The sequence below is a fragment of the Siniperca chuatsi genome, linkage group LG22, assembly GCF_020085105.1.
Source record: "Siniperca chuatsi isolate FFG_IHB_CAS linkage group LG22, ASM2008510v1, whole genome shotgun sequence".
NCBI classification, from domain to species: Eukaryota; Metazoa; Chordata; class Actinopteri; order Centrarchiformes; family Sinipercidae; genus Siniperca; species Siniperca chuatsi.
Genome location: NC_058063.1, coordinates 10,554,452 through 10,573,150, shown reverse-complemented (window position 1 = coordinate 10,573,150; position 18,699 = coordinate 10,554,452). Strand labels below are relative to the sequence as shown.

Below are 18,699 nucleotides of genomic sequence, written 5' to 3'. Positions count from 1 at the left end.
CCAAACCCAAAGTGCGGTAATATCCTCCAGTGAGAGCAAGAGTTGAAGTATTTTGGTTGAGTTTCGGGGGGAGGAACTGAGAAGCGGTAGGAGTCGCTGGACTAAACTAAAACACCAACCAGAAAACAAAGTGTTGTCTTTACGCCGCTGAAACTTCACTCTCTCTGGCTTTTGTAGGATTTCTTTGCTCTCGGGAATTCCACTTCGGACACAGCAGCCGTCTCTGTCCACTTGCGATATATTCCGGTTTTTAGAGGCGTGCGGTTCTGCTGCAGTTCGCTGATGCGCGGCGGTAGTGAGCAATGGTCGCTCGTTCGACTTCGGCACCTGAAATACTGGATTAGAGATGTTTTCAGAGCCGAGATGTCAAACCCCGCCTCTTCAACTGTGTATTTACTGCAGTGTGCCATGCTACTGTACACCACTGCCACAGCTACAGCGCGCGCGCACACACACACACACACTCTCTCCAACATTTGCAGAGCGTCAACTCTGCTGGCAGGCGCGTTAATGTTGCTCCACGGTGCAGGGGTTTGCAGTTTGCAGCCCACTACAATGCGTAGTGTTTGTTTATAGCTCTCCTATAGCAAAACTGCATCATATACATACTTGAAATTTTGTTTAAAAGTAGCATGTCTTTCAGAAAAAGCTGGAAAATAACTTATAATGCATTTGAATATTAGTAATAAATGTTTTTGTTTTTGTTGTCTGCATGCAGGGATGCAAAAATGTCATAAAGCCAGCAACTACCAATAGAATATCTGCATGCATTTGCAAATGAAGTATGCATTGCAGTGGTGTGGTGGGCAGTGATTAAACATGTTTTTAGGGGTGTTAAACATTTACCTGCATGGTTATATCCCAACAATGTGCCAATTATTACACTGATGATTATGAAGGTAGTGGAGGAAAGTGATGTAAGGCTCTTGTTACCCGAACACCATCTGCCTGATCCTGTTATATAAAGAAAGCACTGAGAGAGACCTACAATTAAAGCCTTTCTTCCCTTCTTTGAAGCAAGAGACTACTGAGTGTAATAATAGCCCTATCATGTTTCATGGCTGAAGGCCCCCAGCAAGCTGACCACATTTTTCTAAGGAAAAATTATATTAATTAAAATAAGTAGTTTGGATTGCCTCCACAAGAGGGCATATTATATGGGATATACTGTAATTATGAGGCCATAAACTATATTTTTGAGGTTCCATTCATTTATTTCCAAAAACATCTCTACTGTAGGTCAAACCATTTTAACTTGTGCAATGACTCTCTTATAAATAGCCTACTGTATGTTTTTTTTTTTAGTGCTATGGAGGAGGAATCTATAATATCTGTAATCAGCACATTTTTGCAAACTCCACACTGGCTTTTTAAAAAACATTTGGCCAATTCATCTGCAATATCTACTTAATGTAGACTAAAGACTGTAGGAGGAAATGCACTTCAGCAGAGTTTTGTGTCACCTTCTGTGAAACCCTTAAAAACTAAACTAAATCTAAAAAAATTAGATAATCAGCTGTGTGCCAATTATTTTAACCAGGCCATTTTTCCAACAAGTTTTGTGTTAAAAGAAAAAATCTCTGCTTTCAAAAAAAATCAGCGCAGTCACTCATTAAGGATGAAGAAACTATACGCTGTGATTGAGCGTGCGGTGAGGGGTCACAATGTGTCAGCGTGGTCCAGCCTTTCCCCAGGAAGTACTCGAAAGGGCCCATTGAGGAGACAATGCCATTTCCCTCTCCACATATTTCCTCGAGGGACATTTAATGCTTCCTCTTAAAAAATAAAAAAGTTCGAGAGTGTGGTAATAATCAGTTTGAGTGATGTGAGCTTTAACGATCTTGGCGTAAAAGTATTTAACTTACCTTGTAACCAGACACATTCTGGAGAGGTTTTTTTTAGACAGCATTACCAAAAAAGTATTTTCTTATCAGTGTGGTGCTCCGAGGTCACATAGAGAAGATTAAATGTATGATGTTGGACATTCTCACCCTGGCTGTAGGCCTCCTCACTTTGAAGTGCTGCCACTGAATATCTTATACTCCCTATAAATTATGGATCTGACAGCTCAAACAGATCAGGTCTTTAACAAGTTCCACAAATGTAAACTTTTCTTTTCTGACCTTGGTGGACAGCTTGCAATCCGGCCGCTGAATCTGACAATTTGTGCCCTGTCAGCATTGCTGCCTTACTCTGAGCCAAAAGTCTAAAAATGACTGTATCATTGCGCTGACAAATTGTTGCCTGGCTGGCATGCACTTTGAATGACTTCTGCAGAATAGCGGCTCATTGGTTTTTTGATATGATTTATTCATTTTTGCCCATTGAAGTGTTCACTACTTTGTTGGTAACTTTGCAAATTTCAATTTGATTATCTGTATAACTTGCTGAATGTGAGATCAAAATGTTCTTAAAGTCATATCTAACAGCCCGGCAAACCACTGACCCCACACAAGTTTAATTCTATTGTGAAGGGCATTGTAATTTAAGATTAATTAACAAGACTTTGCCAGCTCTGCAAGGAGACAGTAATAATGTCCCGCTGAGAGCTGGTGCCGTTGCCCTGACTTCTCACCTTGAGAAAGCCCCAGTGAACAGCAAGAGATCTGCTGAACACACTGGATAAACACAGCTCAAATGACAAACCTGCATCCTCTCTTTCCCTTTTTTTTTCTTACACTTTCACCAGCACCAACAACAACACTGGTACATTATCAACTATGAGGAATCAAGTTTACTTTTAATGTGATATGTTTTATTTGGCTTTTTCCTCTCACTACACAGCCACCAGGTTGCCAATACCTTTTTTGTCAGATAAATAGATTCATTGATGATGTTGATTGGGTCACTGGGCAGCTAAATTCCATTTCACCCCGAATGTACTGCGCTATTTGAAGTGGGATATTTTTAGCACTGTTGTCTGGCTTTTCAATCCATACTTACTGTACTCTATTGCCCTGAGACAAAGGGAAAGTGGGGCAACAATTCCAAAACCATACAACCTTTTTAAAAGTCCATGCTTTCAGGGTGTTCCTTTTTAAACCAGGGCACATGTAAAATAAACCACAAAAGGTTGAAATATATTAGAAATGAATCTGATTAATCACAAAGCAAGAATCAATTCCAAGAATCAAGAACAACTTGTACTAATGAAAAGTAATATGAGGACACAAGCCGTCCGGACCATGCACATAAACACAAACAAATATGGGATATTTGTTAAGAATAAATTTGTGTGTGAGCTCAAACTGTGAGATTGTCAGTCAAGGTTACTTAAATGAAAACGCCCTTTTGTCACTTTCTGCAAAAACCGCACAAAGTGGAATGACTGAACAAAGCAAAGCTTGGAATGTTTTCTGTGAAAGCCATTCGTTGTGTTGCTATTGAATTACTACTAATGAGGAATCACACAGTAGTGAATGCCCTGTTGTTATGTAAGAGATTAGACATGCTCGAACGCCACAATGAGGGCCATGGGAGGCCACGCCTCTGAAGCAACTCTATATTTAACTGGGGATTCAAATCTGGTAATGATGAGTTTTTTGGAACGAAACCGCTCCTCAAGGTTTATTTAAGAACAATTAAATCAACGGTTTATGGTGAGGACTTTTTGTTCAATCACTTTTCAATATACTTCTTGGTTGTGACATCTGGGAATTCATTTCAGTCCAGTCAAATTTCAAAATAAGGGCCTGCAGAAAACATAGTTCAAAGAATCACTGATAAGACACAACAATGTATCATTTCGTCCATCTTGTCTACATTGTATGTTATTCACTGAGTGGTATTTTGTGTGCTATCATGATGACTTAACATTACTACAAACACAGCATGATGTCCCAGCATGGGTGTTTTGTAATACACCATGGCAGCAGGTGAGAGATTTTGTCCATCCTGGAGGAAAGACCCTTCTGTGTGCATTTATGTTACTTTTTATTCATGTGTAGTAATTTACCTTTTCTCTCTAACCCCCAAGTAGGACTGTGCTCATTGTTTTACTGCAGAAAAGTGGATGACATAAGCATCATTTTTTGGCAATTGACCATGTTACATTAATTCTGGAGTGCAGCCAAAGGGCTGACTGTGATATATTTCACTGCTGTGTTTGCCGTATCCGTGGTAGCTGCAGCGCACAGGAAAAGCATGCTATTGCCTCAGTGCTGTCTGTTAGGGAAAGTAATACCCTTCATTGACTAAGATAAGGCACATTAATTATTCTTTCCCCGGCAACATCATCAAAAATGGGCTATTTCTTTCCTATCGCCACATTAAGGACATTTAAAGCTCTTTTCTGCTCTTTCCCAGCTAGATGAGCGTTTTACTTGTCACCTGAAGGTCTCAGTGCCACAGTTTGTTTACTTATTGGTTGTGTTAGCAGTTGTAAGTTAATAATTCTTCTCTGACTATTAACCAAAGAGAAGAGGTTAACATATATTGACCAGTTAGGAATATAGATGAGCCCCCCTGAGGTAAAAGTCAGAGGCTGGATTACTGTGAGAGAGCATAGCTCTAATTGGTCTCAAGGGCTTTTGCAAGTAAACAGGAACACAATCTTGAATGTTCATTTGTCCAAACAGGCTAATTACTAGCCTAGCTGTGTGCATCCTTCCATGCAGTGGTTTCTACAGTGGTGAATTTCTGTGTAGTTAACCTCTCTGCACTTGATGAAAATGAGTGCACATTATTCAACAATGATTTTCTGTATTTATTTGTACCAAAAGATCAGAGATTCATTTTGGCATTCATCTCGTTATCCCATCCAATTAGATATATTCCCCTCAAACTTACACACACACACACACACACACACACACACACACACACACTGACAAACAAGCATACTCATTATTGAGTATGAGTTTATGGATGAACATGTACGTACGCAGGCATCCACGCTTGCATACCTTGCTGACACTTGATTGACTGAACATTTTCTCAGTGTGAAACATAGTTCAACCCAATGTGTCACTTCATTTCAGGAGTGGAATGTGTGCCCCATCCCCCATCACCTCACCTCATTGGCAAACCCAACACCACAACACTACTGACCCCTGGGATGCTTTTTTTTCACTCATATTTTTAGATATCCCATTGGGCTTTGCACTGTCCTGTGAGGATGACCACCTGCTGCCCACATCCATCACGCTAGGCAAGTCTAGGCAAGAATGTGAACTAAAATGTTGACACGCTATTAGCTGTGCTTTTCAGCCATTTATGGATTTTTATGTCAGGAGGTCACTTTTGACACAATATCACAAGGTTAATCCCAGATTTCCAACGTATCTGGTGGAAAATCTGAGCATAAACTCCACCCGAAATCTAACCGTGGACTCTTCAAAAGTGTGTCTGCGTGCTAAAACTTTTAAGAGAACCATATGTCTCCCTCTAGGTACAGCTGAACGCCCTTACAGTTTTTATTTCGCAACACGTTTGTTTTCTCACCCGACCCGTGCATGCTTAAAGAAATCCTTCTGAGTTATTGGCTGGTCATGTGGCTCAACCTTTTAGCAGTTGTCTGTGTCAGCAGCAGACTGCACACTCAGTGTTCGGTGCTGTGTGTGCAGATGGAAACCCGAGGGACTTTAGCTTTAAAACATGACAGTGAATGCAACAGCAGCAGAGGCCATTGTTATCTGCTGATAAAGATGCCGAAGGCCAGCTGCTCAGTTATGGACTGAGCTGGGTCACAGAGTATAAAACACAAGATGAGTGATGAAATTTAGTCGAATTTGACTTCTCTCGCACGTCTTGAACCTGTTGAACACAAAAAAACCCCCAGCATGTTCCCATCTTATCAGGCTTCTTGTTACATAACAAGTGGTGACTCCAGTCTTTGATTCCTATCAGGTGTTTGTGTGCTGTTTCTCCCTCTCCAAAGAAGTTTCTAAAATTATAGTATTTGAGCTCACTGAGGCTCTACCATGCTATCACCTCACTTTCCAGGCCACCCTATTGTCCAGGGCAAACTGTCGACTTCACAGCCTATAATCCAGTATCCGGTGCCTATTGTGCCATCTCATGCCAAGGCAAACACGCCTGAGGGGAAACCGGTTGCATTTAGAGACTAATAATCGAATCGTCCGGCTCTCCGACCCTCAGCCTACGCTCCAGTCTCTGCCAGTAATATTTCCGTTGCTGCATTTTGATAATGGCTACAATCAAAGTTCAAAAAGAGTTCATGCCTGCCCTTGATAAACACTGCTCAATATTTACTGTGGTACTTGGCAGAGCTATTGGCACTGTCGGATGCTGTGTTGGTGTGTTGTACACACCGTTCTCCTGAAGAGGCTGGCGAGAGGAATTCAATAGGACTCAAAAAGGGAGTGGCACCGGGAGCTGCACATTCCACAGGGTCTCCGACAGAGGCGAGGAATGCTGATGCTGGACTTAGTCACATGGCTGAAGGAAGTCTGGGAGGCATTTCCAAATTCATTTTTGGAGACAGAGAAGACTTCAATAACTTTTACAAAATTAAACACATCACCTTGGTATCACTGTTATAGTGATTGACAGATACACCTACAATGAGATCTGACCCCTCCTAAATGAAACCTCCAGACTGTCCATTATTGTGTATCTAGGTATGTGCCTTTCCTCGCATCACATTGTGATCAATCAGACTTGACCCGTAAAATCATGGTTCTCGTGCATTTTACACCAAACTTACAGTTACTAGTAGCAACCTAATACTCTAAGGACTAAGGTCAAAGCACTTTTAATCTGTGGTCACAGGTGAAACGAGTGGATATGCTCTTTTATGGCTTTAACCTTGTGGCACGTGGACTCAAATGGCCAATGATTAAACAGGAAGAGTATGATAATGGAAATGGAAAAGTAAAAGGGCTGTGAAATATTTGACCTTCTCCACTGCTTCAGGTTTTCTTCAGTTATTCAAATATCACTGTTGGTTAAGAAGCAGTACACATGCAAAAGTGTTAATGATAGTTAAGAGACACATTAGTATTATAAATTGTTGTTATATTTCTCACACTTGTTACATTAACGGAGATAAGTAAGTACATACAAACATATAGAACACATCCTTTTAACAATACTCATTAAAAGCAATTAGTGTTGACAGAAACAAGCTAGCATGTTAGCTTGATGATACTAGCTGCACCATGCATTTGTTTAAAAGTAGTTTTTTACTACACCAATTATAAAAGCAAAATATCGCTAATATTGTCTACAAGTACTCAAACACTAGAAATTCAAGACAAGGCTAAATAATGAACTTTTCTCTTCTTTGAGCTGAATAAAAACATGGTTAACTTACTGTACATTGTCTGTGCATCACTTGAAAAACCTGCTGGCAACTTTCACTCAGTCAAGTCTGTTTGCTTAAGCCTGTTATCTCTGAGATAAATTCCTAAGGGCTGTAGTAATAAACAGACAGATACAGAGTGGGCACAGCTCATCAAGCAGCTCTCCCATCAATCCCATTCCTTCGACTGGGCATAGCCAAAAGGTGAGAGACACATCAGTCAAGCCGCTCATGTCAGTGAAGCAGATTTGATTTGTCAGGAAGTGTAACCTTGAGGCGCGCTACAGTGGCTCACATGTATCTTTGGAGTCTCACACGCTGCGATAAGTGATGGGTTTGCAAATGACTATAACACATAGGCAAAGCATCATTCACTCAAGTGAGCCTTCATTGTAGCTCAGACCAACTCACTGTGAAATTATCACCTGGGGGCATGTTGGGGAATATCTTACAGATTTGCATCCATGTCCAAAAGCAGAAGCATCTCGAAAGTGTGTATTCATTTTTCACAATTTCAGTGGCAGAAAATGAAATTCAAGCATAAAAAATAAAAAAACATTAAAAAACAACTTGTTGAATTCTACAGCATTTTATTGAGCAAAAACATGTGTCTGCAAGATAAAATACTCTTATGCACATTAATATACATCAAACATTTCTTCTAGTAGTGTCTCTGCCTACTGTACAGGATGATTCATTCATTTTTGAGTGCAGTGCAATAGTTAACATCCCTGGAAAACCAAGGGATGCTGCATACATGGTAACTTGAACCAGCAACGCCCAACAGGATGCTTTCTCTCACCCTGACTCTGTTCTCACCGCAATGTTACCGCGCTCACCATAACCACTGGTGCAGCAACCAAGTAGACATCAACCCTGTGTGACCTCATTATGGGTTCAAAGATCCTCTGACTCAGGGATGAGCATAGGCTCAAGGGAAACGGTAGGGAGGGGGACTGGACCGCCCGCCGACACCCACCCGAGAGCAGATCTGTTGAAGGAGGGTCGATTTACCGCCGTGTCCCCCTGGAGCTCAGGGTAGTCAGGGAGGGGTTCCACCTGGAGGGGCTTGATGGGAGCAGGTCTGGGTGCCTTGCTGAAGCCACCGAACGGGGTTGCTACCCTGGAGGTGACGGAGCGACAGTGTTTTAACAGCAGTCGTCATGTGCTAATGAGAGGGACTGCAGTGACATTTGAAGTGATGCAACTAATTAAAGCCAAGCAAGGACTTTGACCAGGGGACATATTCTAGGAAATAGCTGCTTAGAATGAGAAGCATAGGACAGTACTTGTTTTGCTCACTCAGCATTTGTATGTCAATTTTTAATAACAAAATATCACACATTTCCTTTTATGAATGAAGTTGAATTCATAAGCAATTAAATACACACTTTCTCAATTCAGGGGTTTTCCTGCTACAGCCTTATTTGGTCTGGTATGACTGGTAGCTTATGGTGGCTAATGCTTGCAAACTTTAGATATTTCTGTATATAATCACATTACTGTGTCAGTTTTCTGACTTTATGTGTGTGCTCTACTGGTCTAACATTTACCATCATCCAAATATTCACAGTTCAGTTTACATGTGTCTGCTTCTTTAAATTTGGCATTTTGTAGCCATTTTTATTTAATGAATGACTTGCTGTCCACCTGTAAGGTTGTTACCTGTTGAAACTTTTGAACCCTGGTAGGTCCAGTCGGGGCTCCGGCTCGGGTATGCAGGTGATGAGAGTGCCGGCCAAGGCCGGGTCATTGATGATGGCCTGCTCCCAGGGTGAGTGGTAGGACTTTGGCACTGCTGTACTGTTGAACTTTTCTGGAGGGATGTCTTTCAAAGGACTTCCGTACCCTGGGTGGGTTTACAGCACAGACAGTGATTGAAAACACGGTTTTTATATGTCAGCCAAAGTGCAGGTATTCATTTCTCCATTCTTTTTTAAGTGTATTCACTTTTACATTTTTTTTATCTATTTATTTATATTTTTCAATTTAACTCTATTTTTCCAAAACAATTCTGGTGTCTGGGTTGGGCATTTCCCCAAACATGGTTGGTAATGAAGTGAAATTTAAGAGCCAAATTCGAAATTCCCTTTGATTTCCTTTTACATAAAACAACCACAAACTAGTCAGCTGGTTATGAGTGCTTAAGCAGGAGTGCATGCAGTTTGCTGATGTCTCATCATGTGATGATGAGTCGAAGTTGCTTTTTTCAGCTTTAAAGTACTTAGTATTATGTGAAATCTTTTTTGTAACATTGATTGCAAGGGGGTTTTTTGCAAATCAGATCGTGTGGGTGCGAGAGAGAGAGAGAGAGAAGATGAGTGAGGAAAGAATTGAATATTCCAATTCAATTCAATAGTCCAATCCAATTCAATAGTCCAATTACAAAAGAAAATAGAAAAAAATACAAACTCCATAAGAATAATATATATATATATATATATATTATGTAACTTATTAATATCACTCTGAGTGTGCAACATTGCAATACCTTGCACTTGTTTTTCTTTATCCCTTTATTTCTTATTAAAGTTCACAGCAAAACAAATCAAGGGGCAGCTTCCCTGTGTTTCTGTGTGTGTGTGTGTGTGTGTGTGTGTGTGTGCATGTGCATGCCTGCTTGTGTGTCTCCCTGCGTAGTCTATGTGTGTTGATTGGAGAGGCCTATCCAAAGCACTATCCTTCAAACCCAGCGCTTCACTCAGGGGGGCTTGCAAGCTCAGGCATTACATAACACGGGGCGTCATGTCACGTCCTGACCTCTCACAATGAACAATCCCCCCTTCCTGAGTTTATGTTTTGCCCTGAGGAGGAAGCAGGAGAGACCAAACAGACCTGTGGGGAAGTTTACAGATTTTGGGGGGAATCTATTACAAAACACTGTGCAAAAGATTTTCTGAGGCCATGGAATATTGTTCTCGTGGTTGGACATTTGGCTGAGCTGATATTTTTGTGGGTAAGGACTGCCACACACCCAGCTTTATGTACTCTATGTGGAGATGAAAGAGGGATCCCAAAAAGCCCTGAAAGGACAGAGAGAAACATAGCAGGCTGGTTTTTTGCACATAAAGGGCACAAAACTATTCAAATGCACATAACAGTACATTTTTAGAAAGTTTTAAAAGCTATGGTGAATTATTATTTGACTTGCAAAATTTGACTCTTCACATCTTCAGCATATTCTCTGCCAATTATTGTCTTATTTAAGCTCCGTTAGAATCTGAAGTGTTCACTGTCTATCACTGTAGCCTGGTTAAGACATTTTGCTGCCAGGACAGGGACATGGAACATGCACCCCTGGGTGGATGAGTGTGCTATTTTAAGAGTTCTTACCATTTGATACCTAACGCACATTGGCCTGATTTCTGCTACAGCTGGAGTGACTTCATTCAGACACTGAAGGGTGGTGTCTGGTCCTGAACTCCAGAAATAACACCCCACCCCTGTGTAGACGTGCTCATCCCTAAATCGGTACTGGTTTTGTGTCAACTGGCAAAATTGAGACACAAGAGAGGATGTGAGTGAAAAAGCTGATGGTATCAGTGGCATGAGAGGCAAACAGGAAACACTTCCCGTGTGATAAAACTCAACATTTTTTTAAAAAGATGGTCAAAGCTGATAGTAACGATGAGAGGTCAAAAAATGAGGAATGGGGAATGAGAGAAATAGGGGGAATGTGGGGGAGTAGACATGAAACAAAGGAGTGGGATGAAGATAGAAAGACAGAGAAAGAAAGGAGACAGGCAGAGAGTAGGAGAATGAAAATGTGTAATCATATTCCGCCTGAGGCCAGCAGATTTCAGGCAAGAAGAAAATGTTTTCCTTCATGATCAAAGCCTGCATGAGTACAAACAATGAAAAACTGTTGAATCCTTATCAAAACACTGCACATCCAGTGCTTTGTGGAGAGCACATCCACACAGTCTACCCAGCAGAAGCAGTACCATTTCTCATGACCTGTACTGTACATTCAATATATATTGGAATGTTTAAAAAAACTGCTCATCTAAAGAGGTTCAGTATGGCAAAATTATACCAAACATGTTAATGAAGCCAAAACTGTGCAGGACATAACAGTGACAATCTAAGATAAAATACTCCTCTCAGGACTGGACTTCATCAGTGATGTAATAAATGGAAAGTAGTTTCAGTGTATTGTTCTGCAGAAACAGAGACTAAGTAAGGTCACTGAGTTGAACAGAGGTCAACTGGTTTGTTGATCTAACCTTAGCTACACTATGTCACTGCTGCAATGGTTTTGGGTCCTTGAAATGTATTGGTGTTCCAGTACATTGTATAACCAGCATGACCTACCCGGGGCAATCCTGTCTGGATTTGGCACCATTCTTGTATCTGGTGTGTCGGACAGCACTTTAGGTGGCTGGTCGACACCCAAGTTGTTCTCGCCGCTGTGGCTGTCCGTGGCGTCCCCATTCTCAGTTTGAGAAACCATTGTGTTCTAAAACAAAAATGTGAGAAGAAGAGGTGAGTTGAGCTTCAAAGAAAATTTAAAGGTGGGATATGCGATTCTGGAGAAATCTGGGAATAGTAATTGAAAAAACAAGGTCCACTTAGAATTTCCATTTTTCCAAGCACTTTGAACCTGCATTAACTGAATTTTTGGCCACTTGGGGGCAGAAGAAACAACTTGTAACACAACAATGACATATTATCACTTTTTAAGTTGATGTGTCAAATTTGTTAGCAGTTGCACAATCAGCAAATATGGAGCAACATTCATTTGGAGTCGTGTTTCTGGCCACCTGACAAATGTAAGTCAAATATTTATTCTCCTTTTAGCTCAGTTAAAGGATTTCTGAGTGAAATATCGGGCAAATTAGCTGCTAAATGTTCCACTTTCTTCACCAGCTAGTCGCTAACTTTGTCTGTCTGCCATTTGGTGCTGGGCAGGTAGAGTATAGTTTGCGCTGTCAACAGCTGCCTGATACTGCTGGAGAAGACTCAGAAGAGAGTGTGAGAGTGAACAAAACAGTCAATTTGCAGTTCTGAAAACAAAAATAAAAAACTTCAAAGATGCAAAAAATGCTCTGTAGAGCTGAGGAGAACTGCAGACATGGGTGATAATTCTTTGCCTTTCACTTAAACATAGTCATCTGAGCCATTGTTAATATCAAAACATTGATTATAGCAACTTTAAGGACTTTTCATCCATGTTGGCTTAAAAAAGACAAATGTCCATCTGCTGAGGAAGATTGTGTGATAAAATCAAAAGCTGTCAACACAGACAAGCAGAGTCTTTAAAGCACTAACAAACATGGAAAATTGAACATCTACATGTCCATGACAACTGTGCAAATTCAATCTGCTGAGGAAGATTGTGTAATATGATTGAAAGCTCCAGAACTGCTATTAAGTGGACCTCATGGTGAGATTGTTTCATCAACAACGTCCTGTCTCACATTGGATTATATTTTTATATTTTTGCACAGTTAATTGGTGGCATAGTAGTGTCTGTGAAATTTTTCATGTGGACTCAAAGCAGTTAACAAATCTTAATTTTACATGTTTTTAAACAACAGCAAGAAGCAGAGAAATTGTCTGGGTGTCCACTTTTCCTTACATTAGAAACATTGTTCTGTGGGCTGGGAAGAAATGTACGGCAGCCCAAGCACCCAGCTTTCATCCCTCTGAAAGATATTTATGATGATTTACGCCAGGACTTCCTCAGGAAATGTTGACAACTTGAAACAAAATCCCTCCATTGCCCCGAGCAATAAACAAACCAGAAATATGTGAGTTATTCTCACTTCAAAGATGAGGGGGAAAACTTCCCTGGAGCATAATAATTATTTTATCTATGGACTTCAAGAGGGCAATGAAAAGTACACAAGGCCACCAAACAACTAAATGAAAGAGGATAAAACTAGTGCTGCTAATTAATTAGATATAACAAAGAGAAACTTAGTTTATCTTGATTAAATTTTACTGAGAGCTTTGGTACATAAATAGCTTGATGTGTGACCAGGTCAGGCTAAGATAAGTACTGCTGGGAAAACAAAATGCTGACTTGGCACACTGCCCATCCATACCATACACAAAGGGACATTAATAAAGCTACCTATGACCTGCTGTAAGACTTTCACAACTACTATTCTATGTCGCTCCATGTCTGTAGCACGAGTCAAATAAACACTTCAAGTGTTTAATCTTTTCCACATGTGCTTTGTCAGGATGTAAAGTATTGTGCGAATGTTATTCATGTGATGGAGGAAAAAGATGTGGTGAAAATGGATGACTGTGCATGAAGAAAACACTCTCTGGTAGTGTGAAATGCTTACAAAAACCCCTTTATCAAAGTGTGTTTTAATAGTTAGCTGTATCCATATCGATCTACTGTGAATTTATTTTAAAAAATTACTGACATTTTGGGAAATACGATTATTCGCTTTCTTGCTGAGAATTAACACGCCAGGCTAGCTGTTTCCCCCTGCTTCCAGTCTTTATGCTGAGCTAAGCTAACTGTCTCCTCCTGGCTCTAGCTCCATCCATGTAGTTAAAACACTGACTTGTGAGTGGTATTGATCTTCTCATCTAACTCTTTGCAATCAATGTATTTCCCATAATGTCTAACTACTCCTATAACAAACAATTTAGACATAATTGACTTGATGAGATTGTGTTTTTGTATTCATTCCCATGTGATTATTGCATCACAGTTTCTGCTTACATTGAGCTGCTTGTTGTTTTCATTCTGGGTGCTCTCAAAAGTGTATTTTTCTGAGCGTCTCTGGCGTATTTTGAAGAGACGGGAGCCTCGGTTTGAGGCAAAAGACAGCTCCTCCAACATGATGTCCTTAGGCACGCTCATTTTCTTCCCAAGATCCATCTCTATATCTGGATATACGGAGACAAACAAATGACTAAAGAGCTTGTGTATACAATATATACTTAATATGTAATTTATCTGATTTCTGACAATACAAACTTCTTTTCTTATTTCCTATACTCCCACATATCAAACCTCATTGAACACAAATTATATTCACACAGAAAAAATAAAACAATGCTGCAAAAAAAGCCCTCTACATGGATTGCTGACTTGGTATTCCTGCCAATATGATGAATGAGGAATTATCTTCCCTCCTAATACATGTCTCATGTCCAGTGCTTGTTTTGTGGTTAGTGCCGCATGCTAGCTACTGCATGCTGATCATGGAGATGTCATAGGCCTATATCCAGGTGTGAGGCGCATAATTTGCCAGAATATCTTTCAGCTGTCAGCAGTCTTCAGACCCTCCCTATCCCAGCCACACAGTTGTCCTCACCCTGAAATAGCGTGTTCAAAGGACAACGATAAAGGGATTAGTTACTTTGACCTGTAAAAGTATTCATTTACTTATTTATAGTCAGGGTCGTAGAAGGGAGGGTTGACAACTGCTGCACTGGCAAATGGTGGGCTCATACTTTATATAAAGTGAATGTGGCAGTGTCCAGTGCGTGTGTGTCAGACAGGGTGAGCTGGTGTTTACAGTAAAATTAATATGTCTGAGAATTAAATGTGTACTGTAAGCTATGGTGTTAAATCTGCGTCTATGTTGATACATGTGATGAAAAAAGAATGTAGAGGGGTGAAAGGAGCAGGATGTGGGGAGAAGGAGAGAAGGTGAGATGGAAACAGAAGCAAAGAAAGGATGCAACAAGAGAAAGAGAGAGAAACTGAGTGGTTAGAGGGATTAGAAAACCAGGAAGTGAAGAGGAAATGATACAACTACCTTCCTGGGCTTGAACCTCCCTGCAGATTGCTGCCGCCTGTATTTTCCTCTCCCTGGTTGTCATAGTGGAGAACTGTGACATGGCTGCCCCTGGGGAGTCAGGGGTGAGGCAAAAAGTTACAGGAGACAGCGCACATTAGTACAACCTGTTCAAACGTACAAAGAGACACAAAAGCAAGACAGCATGGCTGCATGTTGGCATCGATTGGCCAACATCAAGCATCCACACTACGCACAACCGAAGCAGATAGAATTTATTGGGGCAGTGAAAAGGGCAAAATTAGCACATCCCTTTAAATAACCTTGGGCTGTTAAACACCAAGCACATGCTTTTCAGACATGGCAACCAGCTGTGTCAGGGCCCAGGGGTCTGGGAATCAATATGTTTGAAATTACCCAAGTGGGCTGAAAGGACACACATAGAGAACATGGCGCTGTCACAGCAAACACATAAGACAGTGGATGAAATAGCACAGTGGAAAGTTTACACCAAGGTGTCAGTGAACACAACACAAATGTTTCATTCCAATCCAAAATACTTTTCAAAAAGTTTCCTGATGGAACAAAGGAGCATTTCATAGAAAATGCCAAAGTCTATTCACCGTGCAAACCACTTCATCATTTGGAAATCATTGGTTTCGGCTCAGTAGATAATAGACATGTTTGCAAAGTTTAATTGCAAACTTGTCTGGTTTGGGAAATGTTTGGGGATTTATGCATACTTGCTGCTGTTAAATATTAGGGATGTTCCCTACATATAAACGTCAAGCAAAAAGACAAAAAGGAGATGCATTTATCAAAAATATATTAACAAAAAATTTTTAAGAAAATTCTGAAATAAAATTCAACTGTGACACAAGACAAGCTGTGTGATTGACAGGAAAATGTAGAGGGAACCACAGTAGATGAATCATGCTTGATTCAAAGTGTCACGTTAGAACTAGACAGCACACCTGTGGAGAGCCCTTGTGATGGCTTACCTGTCCTGAAGGACCCTCAGGGGGGAGTCGCAAGTTGTGCCTGTCTCCTTAGGGTAGGAAGTCAGAAAGGTGAGAGGCAAGAGGGTCAGACTGGGTAGTGCGACCTGTGGTGGTGCTCACGCTCCCCGGCACTGGGGCTTGCCGTGGAGGGGACTGCAGTCTGAACCAACTGACAAAGTGACTGACTGACTGGGTGGGTGGGTGTCAGTTTGTCTGTTGTCATTGGTATTTAGTTCACTAGCGTGAATAAGAAGGGTAGACTAAATTTAGAGTGCTGCCACTGCTGCTCGCTTTGCCCTCCATCTATCTCTCTCTCTGCTAGTGTCATTACAGTAGCTCAGGATGGTCTATATCAGTGATTCCCAACCAGGGGTACTTTTGCAGTTGCCAGGGTATGCGGAAAGATGAACTCAACTAATTTGATAAAATATAATTTACGATTTGATTAAAAATATATATCCACATTCATAACACCTAAACAATTTTGTCATTAAGAGTGTCTGAAAACTAGTTAGTAAGTGAGCAGAAACAGTTAGCTAAAAGTTATGGATAATGGTTGAAACTGAAATAGATTGTTAAAAGTATGAATACATAGCTGAAATAGATAGAAATGCATAGCTACAATTAATGGATAAAGCTGAAATAGTAAGTTAAAGGCTAAATGGTTGAAATACTTGGATAAAAGTATAAATAGGCCTAGTCCTGCTATCCTCCACCCCCACAGTGACATTGTGGGGGTGGAGCTGGACTCTCTGTCAGTGGTGTCAGAGAGGAGGATGCTGGCCAAACTACATGCCATCTTGGACAGCGTCTCCCACCCACTCCATGATGTGCTGGTCAAACAAAGACTCATCCCCCCAAAAAGTACCACAGAGCGCCACAGGAAGTCATTCCTGCCTGTGGTCATCAAACTCTTTAACTCCTCCCTCTAAGTGTAGTCTGTATGACCCTAAGTCATTAAACTGGACATTGATCATTACATCTCTGCAATACTTGACATAATTGTGCAATATTCTGTGTAATACTCCTGTGCAATGTTTTAGTTTAAAATTCCCTATTTATTGATATTGATATTACTCATACCTCTATTACTGCTGTGCAATATCCTCCGTCTCATTATAACCTTAATAAGCTACACTTAACTTGACAGTTCATGCACTATTACTGTATACCATTTTATTATCATCAACCGGTAAACCCACTTTGTACTTCACACTTATTTTACTTTATACATATACCCACTTGGTACTTGATTTATTTTCTGACCTGTATTATAGTGCATTATATTTTTTGCTAGCACTTCTATTCCTGTGTGCACTGAAGTAAAGGGGACCTGCTGTAACAAAAGAGTTTCCCCTCGGGGATCAATAAAGTATTTCTGATTCTGATTCTGAAATTGCTTAAAATAGCCTATAGTTGAAACAGATAGCTATAAAACTCTGGGATAAATGGTTGAAATAGCCAAAAGTAAGGGCTAAAGCTAAAAAGATGGAAAAATAGCTAAAATAGATAGGCCTAGCTAAAAGTATGAACTGTTGAAATAGGTTAACGTTAGCTTAAAATATAAACAGTTGAGACAGATAGCTAAAAGTAATGAATAATGATTGAAATAGCTAAAAGTAATGGATAAGTTATATTAGTTAGCTAAAAGTAGGGGATAAATGGTTAAAATAGTTAAATAAATGTTCGAAATAGGTAAGATAGGATATGGATAAATAGCTTAAATAGATAGCTACAATTAATGATTTAACAGTTGAAATAGGCTAAAAATAAGTTAATGGATACAGACATGGCTAACAGTATAAATAGTTTAATAGATAGCTTATAATAATCGATACATTATTGAAATAGCTTAAAGATAAACAGTTAGCTAAAAGTAGGGGATAAATGGTTGTAATGTAATAATTAGCTTAAATAATAAATGGATAAATGATTGAAACAGCTAACATCCAGTATTATATCCACATGTATTCATTAGTCATTAGTTAAATAATATCCAGTTGCAAATCATTTAAAATGGACATATTTGGAACATGATGAGTGTTGTTAATGGGGGTACTTGACAACCACTGATCTATATGACTCACCTATACAAATGGCAATAATCTGTTGCAATCTTGCAGCATTGCAAATATACATGAATAGAAAAATATCAAAGGGATGAAAACCCCTGATAGAGCTTTAACATCAAAAATAAAGTTGTGTCAGCTGCAATTCTCTTTATCTGCGCTCCAAAATGTGCAGTGCACAGCCAACAATAAATATACTCAGTGACATCCAGCATGGGAACACGGACCCTCAGGGCCTGCAGACCAATCAGATACTATTTGTTTTAAATGCCATCATGTGATATAGGAGGGACTAAGGCCTAATAGGGTTCACTCACCTTATAATCCAGTCACCATGTTTTGATTGACCTTGCTCAATTAAATTTACCTCCTAAATATTTCTTTACTTGGTAAAAGAGACAAATAAAGGAAGGCAGGTTGAGTTTGCAGCACCCAGCGGGACAGGAAAGCATAAGGTTGGATGTTAAAAGCAACAAGTTCATTGACATACTGCAACATCTGGCATAAAGATAACTATGCCAGGAACCCCATACACTGAATGAAATGTTTCAAAGCTATGTGTGTTGCACTTTGTGGTTGTTCATACTCAGATTCAAGCTCCACCCTTTTAATAGCATTTGAATTCCGCACAGCATTTTCAAAATCTAAACTGG

General features: G+C 40.1%; 2 protein-coding genes across 4 annotated transcripts in view; both read right to left on the bottom strand.

The window, feature by feature from the left end:
• LOC122870038 (inactive ubiquitin carboxyl-terminal hydrolase 53-like) overlaps positions 1-442 on the bottom strand; it is a 38,392-nt gene extending 37,950 nt beyond the window's left edge. Inside the window, exon 1 of one of the 2 annotated variants that reach the window (XM_044183640.1) lies at positions 1-442. This exon is cut by the window's left edge and continues 29 nt beyond it. The gene's annotated coding sequence lies outside the window, so the exon portion shown is untranslated. The other variant, XM_044183641.1, reaches the window with a different exon arrangement.
• A 7,395-nt stretch (positions 443-7,837) lies between these two features.
• On the bottom strand, positions 7,838-16,324 carry LOC122870037 (myozenin-2-like). Of its 2 annotated transcripts, none has more exons than XM_044183637.1 (6): positions 15,978-16,324; positions 14,995-15,087; positions 13,953-14,119; positions 11,579-11,723; positions 8,930-9,113; positions 7,838-8,387 (listed from the first exon to the last, which is right to left on the bottom strand). In XM_044183637.1, the coding sequence occupies exons 2-6, from the start codon at positions 15,077-15,079 to the stop codon at positions 8,162-8,164; spliced, it is 807 nt and encodes a 268-aa protein (XP_044039572.1). In that variant the 5' UTR covers positions 15,080-15,087; positions 15,978-16,324; the 3' UTR covers positions 7,838-8,161. The 2 variants fall into 2 exon arrangements, with proteins under 2 accessions (XP_044039572.1, XP_044039574.1); XM_044183639.1 differs by having other exon boundaries at positions 14,998-15,087; positions 15,978-16,308.
• Positions 16,325-18,699: the final 2,375 nt, after the last annotated feature.

Excerpts from the sequence above, each read along its gene's own strand:
- LOC122870037 (XM_044183637.1), bottom strand. The coding sequence starts at position 15,079 with ATGTCACAGTTCTCCACTATGACAACCAGGGAGAGGAAAATACAGGCG. Across the intron at positions 9,114-11,578 it reads TCCAGACAGGATTGCCCCGG|GGTACGGAAGTCCTTTGAAA; the intron begins GTAGGTCATGCT and ends AAACCCACCCAG. Across the intron at positions 8,388-8,929 it reads GGGTTCAAAAGTTTCAACAG|GGTAGCAACCCCGTTCGGTG; the intron begins GTAACAACCTTA and ends CGTCACCTCCAG.